This window comes from Chinchilla lanigera, unplaced genomic scaffold (assembly GCF_000276665.1).
Source record: "Chinchilla lanigera isolate Chin_1 unplaced genomic scaffold, ChiLan1.0 scaffold00066, whole genome shotgun sequence".
NCBI classification, from domain to species: Eukaryota; Metazoa; Chordata; class Mammalia; order Rodentia; family Chinchillidae; genus Chinchilla; species Chinchilla lanigera.
The window spans coordinates 9,914,831-9,931,153 of NW_004955467.1; the positions used below are offsets into that span (position 1 = coordinate 9,914,831).

General features: G+C 46.7%; 2 protein-coding genes and 1 long non-coding RNA gene across 4 annotated transcripts in view; 1 reads left to right on the top strand and 2 right to left on the bottom strand.

Annotated features, from left to right (window-relative positions):
* Positions 1–76: 76 nt before the first annotated feature.
* Rnasek (ribonuclease, RNase K) lies at positions 77–2,221 on the bottom strand. The gene is made up of 3 exons (XM_005399580.2): positions 1,956–2,221; positions 1,200–1,276; positions 77–493 (listed from the first exon to the last, which is right to left on the bottom strand). The coding sequence occupies exons 1-3, from the start codon at positions 2,178–2,180 to the stop codon at positions 352–354; spliced, it is 444 nt and encodes a 147-aa protein (XP_005399637.1). The 5' UTR covers positions 2,181–2,221; the 3' UTR covers positions 77–351.
* Positions 2,222–2,393: 172 nt separating this feature from the next.
* LOC102008711 lies at positions 2,394–12,229 on the top strand. 2 transcript variants are annotated; one of them, XR_001236855.1, is made up of 4 exons: positions 2,394–2,659; positions 5,074–5,154; positions 6,777–7,820; positions 12,140–12,221. It is a non-coding gene; the product is annotated as an uncharacterized LOC102008711 (long non-coding RNA). The 2 variants fall into 2 exon arrangements; XR_001236854.1 differs by having other exon boundaries at positions 2,397–2,659; positions 6,777–7,787; positions 12,140–12,229.
* Positions 4,492–16,323, bottom strand: part of LOC102008394 (arachidonate 12-lipoxygenase, 12S-type) — a 12,485-nt gene continuing 653 nt past the window's right edge. Inside the window, exons 2-14 of the mRNA XM_005399578.2 lie at positions 15,837–16,038; positions 14,704–14,785; positions 14,477–14,599; positions 14,262–14,365; positions 13,853–14,013; positions 13,182–13,325; positions 12,184–12,393; positions 8,997–9,083; positions 8,596–8,765; positions 7,948–8,069; positions 5,380–5,480; positions 5,087–5,257; positions 4,492–4,964 (exon numbers count right to left, since the gene is read on the bottom strand). Of these exons, the coding sequence (XP_005399635.1) occupies positions 4,785–4,964; positions 5,087–5,257; positions 5,380–5,480; positions 7,948–8,069; positions 8,596–8,765; positions 8,997–9,083; positions 12,184–12,393; positions 13,182–13,325; positions 13,853–14,013; positions 14,262–14,365; positions 14,477–14,599; positions 14,704–14,785; positions 15,837–16,038 (1,857 nt within the window). The 3' untranslated portion in view covers positions 4,492–4,784. The remainder of the gene's footprint in view (positions 4,965–5,086; positions 5,258–5,379; positions 5,481–7,947; positions 8,070–8,595; positions 8,766–8,996; positions 9,084–12,183; positions 12,394–13,181; positions 13,326–13,852; positions 14,014–14,261; positions 14,366–14,476; positions 14,600–14,703; positions 14,786–15,836; positions 16,039–16,323) is intronic.

Here is a 16,323-nt window from a genome sequence, read left to right on the forward strand (position 1 = left end):
GTCGGGACTCTCAGTTTTGAGGCCACTTGTACGCTTAGCCCGGGCCCACCCGCTCACTCAAACATAAGACACAGGATTTAAGAGGGCAGTTTCTCTTTATTGTGATAGGGAGTAGGTGAGGGGGCTGGAGAGACAGGGGGTGCCAGCCCCAGCCCCAGCCCCCTCCACTGGGGCCAGACGCCTGAGGTTGGAGAATTGGGGATTCAGTCTCTCGCCAGGAAAACCCAGTCCCGCGGAGGGTGCCGCACTGGGCGGGATGAGACCCGGGTGAGGGGAATCTTTAAATAGACAAGGAGAATTTAAAAAAAAAAAGTAGACAAGGGGGCTGAAGAGGAGAAACTGGTCTGTGCTCTAGCGCACCATGTATTCCTTGCGCTTATTGAGTCGAACTTGGCACAAAGAGAAGCCTCCCAGAAGGAGGTAGAGCCCCGCGGCGATGAAACAGTTGTAGCTGACTTGCTCGTAGAGCTTGTATATATTCTGAGGACCATTCCTAGGGATGGGGATTAGATAGAGAACGCTTAGCTGTTAAGAGCATCCAACACATTGAGCGCATGCACCGTGTAGCATTCTACTTGCCTCCTCTTTCAGTTTGGTATGTATTAAATCCAGCCCCTTCACACTGAGCTGCATCCCGGTGCTTTTTATTTTGAGATAGGATCTTGCCAAATTGCTAAATTGTCCAGGCTGGGCTTGAACTTGTGATCCCCCTCCCTTAGCCTTTCAGAGTGCTGGGGTTATAGGCTTATACCATCATGCCTAGCTGTTACAGATATCACCAGCATTCAGTCTTCTCCACAACTCGATGGGATGAGTCCTATTGTAGTGCCCCTTTGGGAGAGGTGGACTAAGTCTCAGAAAGGTAAAATACCTAAAGAGGCCACATCTAAATTGGTGGGCTTAAGATGGCTGCTAAAGCCTGATTTCCAAGACTGCTCCTAAATACATCCCATTTCCTTTTTCTTTTTTTGTGCTAACGTTTGAATCCAGGCAGGGCCTTGCAAGTTAAACACGCGTTCTACCCGTGTGCTACACCCAAACCCTAACTAGTTCTACAGAGAGCAGCTGTCCTTTCCCTGTTACCTAACTTCAGTGTCCCAAACACCCAGCCACTGGCAATTTCCCACCCATAATTCTGACCACGGGTCCAGCTACCTCATACCTGCACCCAGACCCGCTTTTTCCACCTGACCACTTACGTGAAATCTTTCTCCGTGAAGGGAACATCCTCAATCAACACAGCTGAGTGCACGTTGAAAAATATTCCGAGCATTACCTGAAAAGGAACAGGTAGGTATGGACACAGATACTAACTTCCCTAAACCCCTCCTATTTGGAATGTTGCCCCAACACCTGTGCTTGGGATTAACAAGAACGAGCTAGGAGTAGGAGTGGTTGTAGCTGGATACAGACTGGCCTCGGCCACCTCGACTGGGGCTTGAAGTGGGGACACTGAGACAAGTGCTGGTACAAAAGTGGGAATAATGAGCAAGTCGCCCTTTTAGAGAAGTCAAACTATCCTCCTCCACAGAGGCATCATTACCACGAGACAGGACGGAGGAGGTCATTGAGAACCAGCAGTTCATATTATTTCTAGAAGCGGCAGAGTAGTCTGGAGAAAGAAGGCCACAGAAACTTATTTCGGGAAGAGGCACTCCTGTCGTCCCCCGCCCCAGCCTCCAACTCGGGCATCTCTCAGGACCATAGCTCTTATTTTTAACTTGTCCACAAATTTGCCAGCTCCGGTTCCCTTTCCACGCTCCAGCCTTGCCATCCTTCCGCCCCAATTCCTCAACTTTCAATCTTATCTTTCTCTTGTTCTCCAGCGTCCAGCTAGCCAGCCAGCCCCTCCATCCTGCCTGCTGCCTTCTAAGGCACGGAGCTCCCAGGCCTTCCAGCCCGCCAACCCGGGAGGCCCTCCGGTCCCTCCGATTCTCGGTGAGCAGTCCCCTCACCAACATGATCACTCCCCAGGCGCTGAGGACGATGCCGCAGGCGGCCACCTTGGGGCCGCAGCACAGGAGCGACGCCATGAAGAAAGGAGTCGGGGAATCCGCCGAGTGCGAGCCGAGGAGCAAGGCGGTAACAGGCAGCTTGGATAAGCCGGGGTCTGCCGGCTGGACTGGGGGAGCTGCGCCAAACACGGTGGCTGAAAGGGCGTGGCCTTCGGCCCCAACCATCCGGCCTGGGGGCGGCAGCGGAGAGGGTGGACGCCTCGCGGTCCTCCACGGGCTTCAGCGAGAGAATGCGTGTCCGAAACTAAAGCCGCCTATCGGGACGCCCTTCCTGGCCAGGCAGTATGTATCTGGGGCGTGATTACTGTAAGAGCGAGGATCCAGTTCCTTTGTGTCTCCCCTTCCTCATCGGAATGGAAGGGGCTGTGTGTCACGTGACCTGGCGGGACGCGTCACGTGACTAGCAGGGAACAGTAACCCGGCCGCCAGAAATGCCTTTCTCTGCCAGTGATTCTGGTAATTTGGGTAAAAAGGCTATTAGAATAAGGGGCTTAGAATTATGATTTTTTTTTTTTTATTTCAGTCACAGTCTCAGGTGGTCCTTGTGATGGGGAAATGGTGAGACGAGAAGTTTTACTTCGAGAGCGCGCACATCTATGGTTTCTCTACTCATTCTTCGTTTTTAAAATTGATATTCTGACAAGGTAAAAGGACCTGCAAACCGCGTCTGGGGGCCAAGCATACTGCTGTGGCTAGAATGCCTGAAAATTGTGGAGGAGTTTTTGGCATTGAATATGCTTCTCTTAAAGAACATCACTTGGAATACTATAATTTGATCATTGTAATTGTAGTATTATATTCGTCCTGGACCCTGAATCCAGGAAAATATGGGGTTAGGAAAATCCACGGGAAAGCAGACTAACTGAGCAAGTTAAAATAAATGAGCAAGTCATGAAGGTGAGTGGACCTGCCATATGAAGTAGAAAAAGGAATAAGTACAACCTGTTAATTAAATGAAGTGACCTTGGATCCTTTTGATACAGGAAAATAAAAACTCCCAATGTGAACAATATCTGGGACCAGTTCGTGTTCTCTAAAATCGAAGAGTGAATTTTAGGAACAACGGAGGTTAAAAGCAGAATATATTTATTGAGGGAAAGAAAACTTCTGCCCAAGAGAGGGACAGAAGGGGGCCAGAGTGGATTGCCAAGGACCTTGCCCTTCCCAGGGACTTTACAGAGCAAAACCCTGAGGTGAGGCGGGTCCAAGATAGGGGGAAACTGGGAAATTATAAGGTGGGCATGAGGTGGGACAAAACTATGGTCAGCCAATAAGATTACAAGTATAATTATTAAGGTAAAATTGAGTAAACTGGAATCAAATAGGGAAGCGAGTCACGTAGCAGGCGGGCATGAATACAGAACAGGGGCTTTTCCTGTAGGGGGTTGGGCTAGTGACTCTTGTGGCTTTTTGATGATGGTTGCTACTTATTTAGAATATCAATCCCTGATGTTCACACCTAGGGAGGTATGTGGGTGCATTTGTTTCATCCTTTTGTCTTGAGGTCTGGCCCAGGGTATCTTATCTTGTTTTTCATGTTGGCTCCTTCCAGGGCCTTGTCCTGTCTGACAGCCTGTAATATTTCTGTCTAACTCAGCTGCCTATAACATGATTTAAAAATATGAATAGATCATCCGCCCCCCAAAAAAAGTGTGCACTGCACTAGTGGGAGACAGGTTTGTAATATTCAGGGAAACAGGGGTGTTTGAAGGTTTGTTGTTTTTTTTTGTACTTGGGGCTGAAACCACAGGTGAAGAACACAGCTGTGCACTGAGCTTGTTGTACTCATGCAGGTGAGGACAGGAACCAGAGCGCAGTCATGGGAGATCATTTTGATTCTGAGACTCCAGAACCAAACACACTGGCACGGGTTAGAATAACTTTGTGGTGTTTTTCCATTTGTTTTGCGCATATTGTTCTTAAAAGGGTTGTGCAAGAAAACATGAACCTGGGGAATGCGTAGGGATCACTGAGTATTAAATGGGCTGAGAAAGTGGACCTAAAACATGAGTTCCCTGTTTCTTTTGTTTGGAACTGTCTGGGGAAAGGAGCCATATGGGACAAAAGTTTTTCATTGTGGACTAGGAACACTGTTCTTACTCAGTGACACCTAGTACTGTGTCTGAATAGGAGCAATAAGAGTGGAGGGGAAAATCACTACGGAAGAGTCAGAAATTTGTTAGTTGGCCTCCAAGCATAAGGTCTAGTTCCTGGGAAAGAAGAGGTAGGTTAGCTGAGGTAGCTGATATCACAAACAAAACAAAACAAAACAAACAAAAAAACCCATCCTGTTTTGCAAGGAGGGTCAAGCCTTTGGCTAATGTAGGAGATAAAATCCAATTTTAGTTTATGTGCTGCCAAAGTGAGCATGAAAATAACAAAATCCAGTCAGTGGCCTGTGAATGTTGTTTAAAGCACTCTTTCTTTTTTTAGATGGTTGAATAAGCCAAGTTGTCTGACATGAAAAGTCCATATCTCAGTGTTCATAAATAAAGTTTATTGGAACACAATCACATTTACTTGCTTACAAATTGTGGCTACTACAGTGGGAGAGCAATTGTGGCAAAGATGGTGTGGCATACAAAGCCTAAAATACCTGGTTCTTTACAGAAAATACATACTGTCCTCTGGGCCAGTGGGATACTGATTAGAGGATTTAGTTGGGGGGGGGGATTAGAGCTTTAGCAGAAGAAACTTAGGAAAGCATCAAATTCAAGATAGAAATAGTCCTAAAGCAACCTGAAATCATCCAGGCACGGCATTTAGGGCTTAGATAGTGACACTGTTCTCTATGTGGCTGGGTTTTAGGTATTCATAGGGCAGGTCAAGTTGCTCATTCCGGGCTGTAATCTCATTTTCCAGGTTTCTCAGATCTGTTTGGAATTGCCTTAGCACAGCTTTGGCCTTGGGACTTGAGAAATAGTTTTCTTTGTGATGCCCCAGAGGCACCTAAAACAGAGTAAAAGATCAGTCTGTTTCTAGTCTGAAGAGAAAAGCACCTAGAGCCCAGCCTCTCGCTCTGATGTTTCCTCTCCAACTCTCATTTCCCTCTCCATAGAGTCCCTTCTTACCATATCTGGCTGACGGCGACCCAGATGCCATGTGATGGTCATTTGAAGACAGGACTGCTGGATATCAGGTAGTGACCCCATCACCGTGGCCATTGTCACATCTTCCTTGGTGGTAGGTGGGGGCATCCGCATTGTGCATGGGGCATTAGGGACCCAGGCATACCAGTCCAGCTAGGGGAAGAAACTGTATCCCTAGGACCGTAGTCCTTAGGGTTTGAATCCCCATCTCTCCCTTGGGTTTCCCAAGGTTCAGGCACTTGCTTTCAGGGACCTGGGATTTCAGCTCTTCATACCTGGCCCTGGTTGATGGCCCCATGCTGGGCAGTGCATGTGAAGATACACATGGTAAGGAAATGGCAGAGTTCATCCTGGGACTGGAAGGAGATAGGGAAACCTGGGCAGGAAAGGAACAGGATTTAGGGGATACAGCAGAAGAGAAAAGAAAGAAAGGCTTAATAGGTCTGTATTTTAGAATTGGTGAGTGTTAATTTATTTAGATATATTTGCATCAGCCAGGTTATAATCCTGGCTCAGTCACTTACAACTTGATTATCATAGGCCAATTACTTAACTTCTCTGAATTTCAACATTTTCACCTGTAAAATGATAGAGGAAATAGCAAATGCTCAACAACTAATAATTATTGGAAGGGTTAAGAGTGACCAAATGTCCCCACCTCACGAAGTTGTTAAGAATTTAGATGCCAGGTATGGTGGCACATGCCTGTAATCCCAGCACTTGGGAGGTTGAGGTGGGAGGATTGCTGTGAATTCAAAGCCAACCCAGACTACCTAGTGAGTCCCTGTCCAAAAAAAAAAAAAAAAGAAAAGAAGAAAAGAAAAAGGAAAGAATTTAGGACTGTTTCCTCCTATTACCAGACATGGGAATTACAAATCTCAGAGCTACAAAATGAGGAATAAGAGGTGTGGATTTCCAGTGTCACTGTTAAGAGAGACTTCCCACAAGTGTTATGTCAAGCTGTTCATTTCATCATAGCTGTGGGGGCTAAGAAACCCAATAATATTAGCTAAGTGGAGTAGTTGTTATTTTAAAAATGTATTTTATATATAAACTCAATATATAAGAAAATCAAGCTGGGTGTAGTGGCTCATGCCTATAATCCCAGCACTTTGGGAGGCTGGATGATTAAAACTTGAGTCCCATCTAGGCAACTTAGTGAGACCTTGTCTCAAAAATGAAAAGGGCTGGGGGTATAGCTCAGCATGATGGCTTTAGGTTTAGTCTCCAGTACTGCAAATAGTAATAATAATAATAATGAAATTTAAAAATCAAAGACCAAGGAAATTACACTGCTTGTAGGATTGCAGTTGGGAAAAAGCAGAAGCCAACCTTAAACTTGGGTTCCTGACTGATAATTCCTTCCCCTTTTTAATTTTAGTAAACTTCCTTTAAAAAATCTGTTGGGAAATGGCAAAGGTGAGCTGTGAGAACTGAGGGAGAATAAGACGGGACAGAATGAGAGGCAGTTGGTGGAGGTTAAAGTTAATACATGCAGGGGGGACTGAATGTTGGTGTCCCCCCTCAGAACTCATGCTAAAATTTAATGCCCAATGTGATGGTATCCAACGGTGAGTCTTTGGGAGGTGATGTAGTCATGAGGGTAGAGTCTTCATGGAGGCATCAGTGTCCTTATGAGAAGGGGCCCCAGGGCTATCTTTCTGCTTTTCAGTCATGTGAAGATAGAAGAATTTGGCTTTCTGCATCCTATAAGAGGACCCTCCCCAGAACCTGAAGATACTGGCATGCTGGTCTTGGACTTCAGCCTCCAAAACTGTGAGAAATAAATTTCTTTTATGTAGGCCACCCTGTGTGTTGTACTTTGTTACAGAAGCCCAAACTGACAGAGAGTATGTGAATATTTATTTTTAATTTCTGGATAGAGATGTTGTTCAAGGAGAATATGGCCAGAGAGAGGAAGAGGGGTCTTCTGGGACATGTGATGCCTAAGGGACAGGACTGAGAAGCACTGAAAAAAGTCTGGTTGGGTGCACCACAGATTCTTCAGGGACAGGCTCCCTTTAGAGCACAGGCAGTTGCTGCATTGCAAGGCCTGCCTGGCCATGGTGGCTCCTTAGTAAATTCTCCCATGGCGGCAGGGGATGAGCTTCAAGGTATTGGAGTGAAGTGTGAGGGGCAGGGTGGAAAAATGGTTCAGAGTAGTCCAGGCCAGCCCCTTTAGGTTAGATAAGGGAGGATGAGGCTGGGAAGAGCTCAAAAAGGCTATTTCTTCCCCAGAGATTAAAATGCTGGAAATGGAGGTTTATGAAAGGTAGAGGCCAGATTTTGCCTGGCGGTAGGGTTAGGAATGAAGGGAGAGCTGGATTGGCCAACAAAAGCTGACCCCAAAGGAGAAGACACTGAGGTCAGGTTGGAGACAAAGCATTTGTAGTACTGAAGTTGCATCTAGAAACAACCTTGCCGTCTGTCATAGATCCTCTGTACATGGTGGACAGTAGTAGGCAGGAAGAGAAGGGAAGGATAACCAGGGTGGGTAATCATGAGCTTTGGGGAATTTTTCCCCCATTTCTACCTTCAGTGTAAGATACAAGTAGAACATCAGCCCCAGCAGGAACTGGGCAGAACTCATCCCTGGCTGTCATTCTGGCAGGGTGCAGGTGGTTTGACTGGCAGTTGGGGGCAGAAAGAAAAGTTGATGGCCATGTCTCTGAGAAGGACAGTCGTGAGTATCTAGAATTGTCCTGAGTCTTGGAAGGTATGAATGGGAATTGGATGCTTTCATGTTCGGAGGGAGGGCTGTAATGAAGGGTTGTCCCCAGAGGGGTGGGGCTGGGACTCCTGCAGAGTTTCTCAGGAACTCCTGTTTGTGTGATGGACCTTACCTCGGTCCTGAGCTTTGCATAGCCCCACCTCAGTGATCTCCTGGCACCATGCCTGCAGCTCAGGGTCCCCCCTCACGACGTCATCCCTCTGGTAGAAGAGGTGGACAATCCCCTCCACATACCTGCCCAGAGGAGAGAAGTGAGCTCTCTGAAAGCAGAACAGTCCAGTCTCTGACCTCTGTTCTTCTGCCTGACTCTTGCTGTGCTTGGGTCAGATCCTATCAGACTTGTCTTTTGAGACATTCCCTAGGTTCTTTGTTTTGCGATGTGTGCACGTTTGCTATGGTAGGGATCAAACCCAGGGCTTCGCACATGTTAGACAGGCTTTCTACCACTGAGCTCCCTTCCCAGATTTTTGACATATTAGTGTAAAGGAAGGAGATGTAGGTTCTAGGAATTCCCTATATAGTTGCTGCCTACTCTTCTTAATGAAACACTTACTCTTCTAGATCCCTTGCTGTTCCCACCCCTGTGGCTCTCCTCAGTTGTGTACCCTGCCCCATTCTAGGTGCCTCAATTTTAGGCTCTACACACTATCTCCTTACTTTTCCTCATCTCTTCCTTGGAGAAATGCTGTTGTCCCATAGTCATCTCAAGACAGAGCCCTGCCTTTCTCCCATCCCCTTCCATTTCTCAGCTCTCACCCACCTGGCAATGATCTTCCACAGCTGCAAAGCATCGTGGGCATACAGAGCACCTGGGATTCCCAGCAGGCCTCGTTCAGCCAGGTCATCAGGAGGACAGAGGGAGCAGTAGGTCAGCTGAGCCATTGCCTGACGGAGCAACTGCACATGGCCCCCTCCACCTGAGTTTACTGCCTGAGACAAGAGTTGACAGATCTTGAGGGATAGAAGCAGGTCAGGATGATTATGGCTTACTGTATAAGAGATTCAGAGATGGCATTTTCAGATTTAAAGTCATGTATATAAAGGGACAGGACTCAGGTTAAGGGTCAGGACGTTCACATAAGTTGGGCTGGGTTCCTGAAGGTAGTAAAAAACAACAGAGAAGTGGATGATTTAGTAGTTCATACCCCATTCCTTCCTTACCTGATCAAATATTCCTCTCTCTGAGATGAGCTGGGTCCGGGCCCGGGTGTTGATTTCCATAGTGTAGCGGATATGAGGGACCAGGAGCTGGGGTGGAAGAGATGGGAGAGCAGTTAGTAGAAACTCTACGTGGGTTTTTATTTTTTATTTTTTGTCTTTTTGAATCAGGGTCTCACTATGCAGTTTAGGCTAGCCTTCAACTCACTTTGTAGCCCAGGTTGGCCTTGAACTTGTAATAATCCTGCCTCAGCCTCCTGAATGCTGGGATTATAGGCGTGCACCACCACACCTGGCCTCTGGTTGGGTTCTTATAGAGGTTGGTATCTACCATGGTGGCCTGCTAACTTCTTCCTTCATGCTTTTGTCCCTGCTCCTGCCTTGACAAGCTTGTCTCCTGTTTCTCTGATCATTCATTCTCATGTCCTCTAATTTTCTTGTAATTTGGGCTCTGGAGTCACACTCATCTAGATTTCAATTTACACTTTACCACTCTAGTAAGTGGCCAAAGTAATAATCCAATAATCTGCAATCTCTGTATCCATCAATAGAGGGCAATAATAGAATCTCTTATTCCAGAGCTATAGTGATGTCTGTGATTACGTGAGTGGTGTGTGAAGAATGTTTAGTTACACACAAGTCCTCCAATAGTAGTTGCTGTTGTTCTGTTGTCACCTTGAGTGTAGGTGCCTTTATGAAATGTTCTCTTTTGATTTTCTGTTTCCTCCATCATTCACAGCTTCTTGGCTTAAACCAGTGTGTCTACTTATCAAAGCTGCACGCTCTTCCATTGGTTGTAGTAACATTGAAGTGTTTCTTTGGGAGAGATGGCTTGGGCAGGTACTTTCGGTTAGAATTAGAGGAGCTCCATTGAGCTGCCCACCTGTGCAGGCAAGAGGCTTATTGTCAGTCCCGTCAGGCACTTAAGTTAGCCTTTCTCTTTTTTGGCTATTAAAAAAGGCCACCTACGCATGCCTGTAATCCCAGCACTCAGGAGGCTGAGGCAGGGGCATCATTGTGAGTTTGAGGCCAGCCTGGGCTACATAAGTGAGTTCAAGGCCAGCCTGAACTGTATAGTGAGACCCTGTCTCAAAAAGACCAAAAAAAAGGCCACCTAATCCTTATGGGGTTTTTTGTCTTTTTATATGTGTTTCTTTTTATCTTACCTATCTTCCTCACTACCCAATTAGTATGCAAGTTTTATCCAATTTTGGTATTTACCTAAATAGATGATGCTGGACACAGGACCAACCTAAGTTGTGATGCCTTTAACATTAATAATGTTAATATCAAAACTCATACTAGGGGCTGGGGATTTAGCTCAGCGGCAAAGCGCCTGCCTGGCAAGCACAAGGTCATGAGTTCGGTTCCTAGTACCGGAGAAAAACCAAAAAAAAAAAAAAAAAAACAAAACTCATACTAGTCTGAAACTTTTCAGAAAGCTCATAAAAGCTGCTGTTATTAAAAGCTCAAATTCCATATCAAGAGAAAAGATGCCTGAGGTCAAACAATAAGAGTTATAATAATAAAGAGCGAGAACTAATTTTTGGCAGTATTTAGTATGTGTCACATGATTGTTTTGTGTCATTTTATCCTCTAACAACCCCATGACAAACATCCTGTGGATGTGGGCATCTGCTAATTACTGAGGCTAGGACTCAGGATTTGGAGTCTCCGGCAACCAAAATCTGGAGTCCGTGTAGGTGACCATTGTGACATTTGCACACTTAACCCTCCTGAGTGTCCAGTAACAATTGAGCTGTTTGACGGGATGAAGCTGCTATGGTGAGTGGAGACAAGGTGGGGTTGAGCTAGAAAGCAGAATCATAAGGGTGAATAGAGGCTTTCCCTGTTCAAGTTAAGCAAAAGATAGTGATGGCAAAAGAAGGTATCAGGAGATAAGTAAAATCAAAGATTCTGTTAGTAAGACTGACCTGCATCTTGTCTGTGTTACCAAAGGAGTGACCTCAAAGGTATCCCAACTATATTTTCCAGGCTTGGAGGTCTAGATGGAGGCCTTCAGTGAGACAATCCAGTTGTTCTCCTTACAAATACTCACTTGCATACCTTGCTAATACTTCAAAATTCCTGTAGCTAAACCCAGTCACCTCATTTTTGCACCCAAACCAGTTTTTTTTTTAAACTTTACCATTTCTGACAGTTACTTTTTCATAAGCTTGTATCATTTTTGTGCCCTTCTGTGCCACATTTCCTATATGTAAGGTGTCATAAGATTTTTTTTTTTTTTTTTTTTTTTTTTTTGAGACAGGGTCTCACTATGCTTTTCAGGCTGACCTTGAACTCACTTATGTAGCTCAGGCTGGACTTGAACTTGCAGTGATCCTCCTGCCTCAGCCTCCTAAGTGCTGGGATTACAGGCGTGCACCAGCATACCCAGCATCGTAAGATTTTTGAGAACATTTTTTTAAGCAAGCACAGGTCTTATCTTCCTGCTTTCTGTCTAGCAATTGATGCCAAACTCACTGTTCCATAAAATTATAGTATTTCTATGTCAGTACAACCCACCTACCTTCCAGGTGTTACAGAAGCTTAGACTTTGGTGTCATCACTCTTCCATCCAGGCTTGCTACAGCTGTTTCTGTTTTTTCCCTTTTCCGCATCTTTGTTTTTTTCCCTTTTTGTTCCTGTTACCATCATTGCTAAGGTACACCTTCATCCTCCTCCCTCTTGGGTAGGTCTGGGTAGCCTGCTGGGCTGCTCTTCTTGCCTTCTGATCTGTTTCTACTTAACTGGCTTCTCGGTTGAGATGGAACATTCCACATCAGTACCACACTGTTCAGTGGCTGTCCTTCTGATTTCAAACTCTAGTTCCAGATAATGTTTCCTAGTTGGTTTTTATACACTTATCTTCCTAGCTAAATACTAAATCTAACATAGGAATAAGGCTTTTGTTTTACTAACAATATTCCAGCTTATGATACAAGCCCATTGCTAGACTGCCAGATCTTTGGGGATTTCAGAGAGCTCCCTTGTAAGGTGTCCTGAAGAAATGTTAAATGACTCAACTTGATTAAAATAAAAGTCTTGGGACATTGATACAGTCTTTTTCTGCTCTCCATTTTTTCATTGACAAATTGCTTTTTTTTTTTCTCTTTTGCTGTTACACTGTCCTTTGAACCTGAGAGATCAGCTTCTTCATTTGGGTCTGAGGAAGATGGAACAGAGGTACCTTGTAGATGGGGTGCAGTCCTGGGAGGCACCTCATGGTGGCAACAGCGATGACCTCGGCCACCAGATGAGTGTTCAGCAGATGGTATTGGAGCTGATGCAGTTGGAAATCTGCATTTCGGACCCAGGACTTGGCCAAGAGCCAGGCAAGTGGAGGATCTGAGGGCAGGAACAGTGTTGGGGTTGGGGAGCTGGAATTGGGGGGCTGAATCTGGGAGAAACAGAAATGGAGCATTCATTGAACTCCTACTGTATATATGACATGGTCAGCATTCCTGGAGAGACAGATGACTAAGTAAGACTTCTGCATTTCAGGGGGTTATATTCTAGTAAGAGGATGAAAACCATTCTACCCTGCCTCTTAGCTGTGTGCCATGATAGAGTGAAGGCAAAAGAGACTACAAGCAGGGAGTTCGGTAAAGAGGTTCAGCAGTGGTTTGGGAGAAATATGATGGGAGTCAGAAGTTAGCTGGTGGAATGGGAAGCAGCAGCTGGATATTATTGATGGTACTCATCAACTGGACCTAGTGAGAGAACAGATATTCAAAAGATAGTGGATATTGGAGTCAGAGGACACTGAGATTAAATGGCTTCTCTAAATAGATTCTCCAAGTGTAGTGCTGAACCAGTAGCATTAACATTACTTTTAACTTGTAAGAAATGTGCATCCTCGGTTCCCACCCCAGACATTTCAAATAAAAAAGCCTGGTGGTGGGACACAGCAGCTTGTGTTTTAATAAGCGCGTGAGGTGATTTGGAAGTACACTAATGTGTAGGAACTGCTGGGCACTGGCTAACTCCAAGAGGCCATTGTGAGTTTTCAAGTACTTCCATGTGGGTGAGTCAGGAGAAACTAGGCCACAAGAAGAAAGTTACATGAAGACAGATCTTAGCGTGGATGGGGTTTGGGAGCCCAAAGAAAAGGAGCTGGGTCCCTAGGAGCAGAGCTCGAGGTGAACAGAGAACACTCTTAGGAGTGAGATGTTCAGGGCACCTTACCTGGATGACCATGGGTAGCAGCTTCCCACTGGGTTCCATCTTCAGCATGACGAGGGGAGCAGCCAGGTACTGCTTCTCTCCTCGGATCACATTGGCTGGAATTCCATCCAGCAGGATAAAGTCAGCCTCAAACAGGGAACCGTTCTGGAGAAAGGAGGAGTTTATCCAGTTTTAGAGTCTAAACTTAAGAGGCAGGGCAAGGGGCAAGACATTTGAGGACATTCAGCCTAGCCCCTTGTCACTACCCTACTTCAGTCATCCCCGAATGGCTTGCTCTCTGGTTTGGCTCCCATCAGCTTGGTATTTTATCTTTTGCTTACTCTGTATACAAACCTCACTTCCTCTGCCATGTATTTCGCAGTGCTCCCCTAGCTACCACTGTCATTGAATACAGCATGCATGTGCATGTGCGCACACACGTATCCTGCCGAGGCTCGTGCTCAGATACAGTTCATCTCTTTCAAGTCCAGTTCTCTTATTCCAGGAAATCACCCTAAATCTCCCCACCTGATGGTGTAGGCTTTGCCATTTTCCCTGCCCATGAGCACCAGAGTCCAGAATTTGGACGGCCAGGAATGTTATTGTTCCTCCTAACATCTCTGGCCTCCTTTTGTTCCCTGGAGATCAGTGTTATTTCCATGTTCATGCTGAGAGAATGCAGGAAGAAGTACCTGGAGTTCTTTCTCCAACTGGGCCCGAAGCTCCTCTGTCCCTGAGGGCAGCACCAGCCTGGTGGGCAGAGAGGTGGTGCGTCTCAACAGCATGGGGTTGGCACCATTGAGGAATTGGTAGCCAAAAAGCTCATCATCCTGCCAGCACTGGTGAACCTTCTCTGTGGGGTAGGGGATGGGGCAAAGGAGGGAGGATATTTACCACAGCCTGGATATTTACCACAGTCTCTTCTTTGGACACTACCTCAGGGATTTAAAATATCTTAAACTTAGTTCCTTTCTTTTCATTCTTGAGGCATCTGTGAATATGCTTTCATTTGGCAAGGAGTTATGGGAACCATGAAGTAAAATAGATCGGTCATCAAAAGGGGCTGTCAAGGGGTTATGGAGACCCATGGGAACTACTGACCAGCCAGGGCACTCTTCTGGCCCCAGAAGATCTGATCAAAGTCTTCTAGGCGGTTCCAGTGGCTCAAGAGGGTGTAAATACGTTTGAGAACCATCTCCACAACCCTAAGACAGGTAGTGAGGATGAAGCCATCAGCTGACCCATCAGTCCCTATTTATCACCATTCTTGGATCTCCCAGCCCTGGTGCCACTCTGAGCTCCAGCCCTTTTCTCACCTCGCCTTCAGTGTACACTCGAAGTCCAGCCTCTTCTCCTCATGGAATCTCACATTTGGAGGTAAATCATCCTTACAGACTGCAGCTATTGTCAGGGGTAACCCTTCCTTCCAGGTGGCCCAGCTAGAAGTTGGGGACAAAGCTTTAAGGAGGGTGTCAAGGTCAGGGATGAGGGCAGGGTTAGAGAAAGAGTAGGGCAATTGGGACGCCTGTAGGTAGGTGTTCACCGGTAGGTCTGTTGTCTTTCCTTCAGTTCCTTCTCTCGATGCTTCTGGAAGACATCCAAGGTGTTGTCTCCTGCCAGGCGGGCTGCGGAGACATTAAGAAGATTACCTGTATTCCTCTGCCCGCCCCATCTATGCTGTCTTCTGCATGTTCTGTCTTCCTTTTTGTAGTCAGTCCCACTCTGCTGCTTTTTTTCTCAGCCTTTGCCTCACTTGATCGGTCAGACACATGTTGCCAGTCATGCATTCTGAATTTAAGTTACTTCAGCCCTCACCTCTTGCCTGAAGACAGAAATCTCGTTTGCCACCTTTTCTTGTCTTTTACCTCATCTTCTCCTACCTGACCCTATTTCATTAATATCTAAGGTTAGGAAAAAATCACCTAAAGGTCATACAGTTTAGCTACCAGTAAGCCCACACCTGTCTGTAGGTACACGTTGCTCTGGGCAGGTTCACATCTTTAACCTCGCTGCTGTAGATTGTTTGCTTTTGTTACCTGACCTCACTTTCCTCAGACTTGGAACCATAGTTTGTATTTGTTGACCTGCTGCTGCCTTTCCTGATGCATATACCTATGCCAAAGTCATGGTTCATGTTTCCATCCTCACCACCCTCTTCACACATTTGTCTCTGTAGTCATCTCTCTCTTGCTTATTTCCCAAGGTAAAACATTCAGCATTGCTGTTCTTATTCATCCTCTCTGCCTGCCAAGAGCTCTTCGTCTTTCACAGTTGTGTGCTATGTTCTCCCCAAACCAGCTCTTCGACACCACACCGTTTGTTTTCGTAGTTGTCTCCTGCTCCCAGGTCACTGTGGCCCCTGCCTTAACTTATTAACAGAGATCTGCCTGTTAACTTTGCTTATGTTCTCCTTCCTCATCTCCATCTCCGGAACCCCTGACTCTCACCTTCTTGGAAGACAGAATCTCCAGATCACAGAATCCATGTCTCCACCCTCACTCGCAGCCTCACTTGTTCTAGGTAAAACTTGGGGAATTCAGAGCTTTTCCTGTCTTGCACTTTGGGATTCCTGCTCTTCACCTGCCGTTCTCTAGCCCCTCCCATTCTACCCTGTCCCGCGGCCCACATCCCTTCGCCTGGGACCTCACTCCCCCAGCCCAGAGGCTGCCCGCTCACCCGTGCCCTCGGGCAGGCTCAGGACGCCTTCTCCCTGCACCCAGCGGTAGCATGGGAAGGCGGCTTCCTCGCAGGCTCCGGGGCCCTGCACCGTGATGCAGTCGCAAAACCAGGCGTCGTCCACCAGTGAGTGCTGTTTGCACAACTTCACGAACTGCAGGGGCCCCAAGTCTTCGGGAACCTCGAGTTCAAACTCCTCCTCCTGTTGGGGCCAGACTCGCTAGGCTTAGCAGCAACAACCCAGGGAGTTCAGAGGCCACAGCACCCCTTTGCCTTGCTAGACAGCCTTCTTACCCCCTGCCTCCTTGCACTGCCCCGAGGGACTCGGAGGCCCCTTGTTTTAGCGGGAGCCGGAGGGCGCAACGCGCTGCGCCACGGGACTTGGGACTCGAGTGGGAGATGGTGCATCCTAGTCGCCCCCACGGGCCCATTCGCTGAGCCCTCGCCAAGCTCGCGCCTGGAGGGGGCGTCACATCTGCCAGCTTTT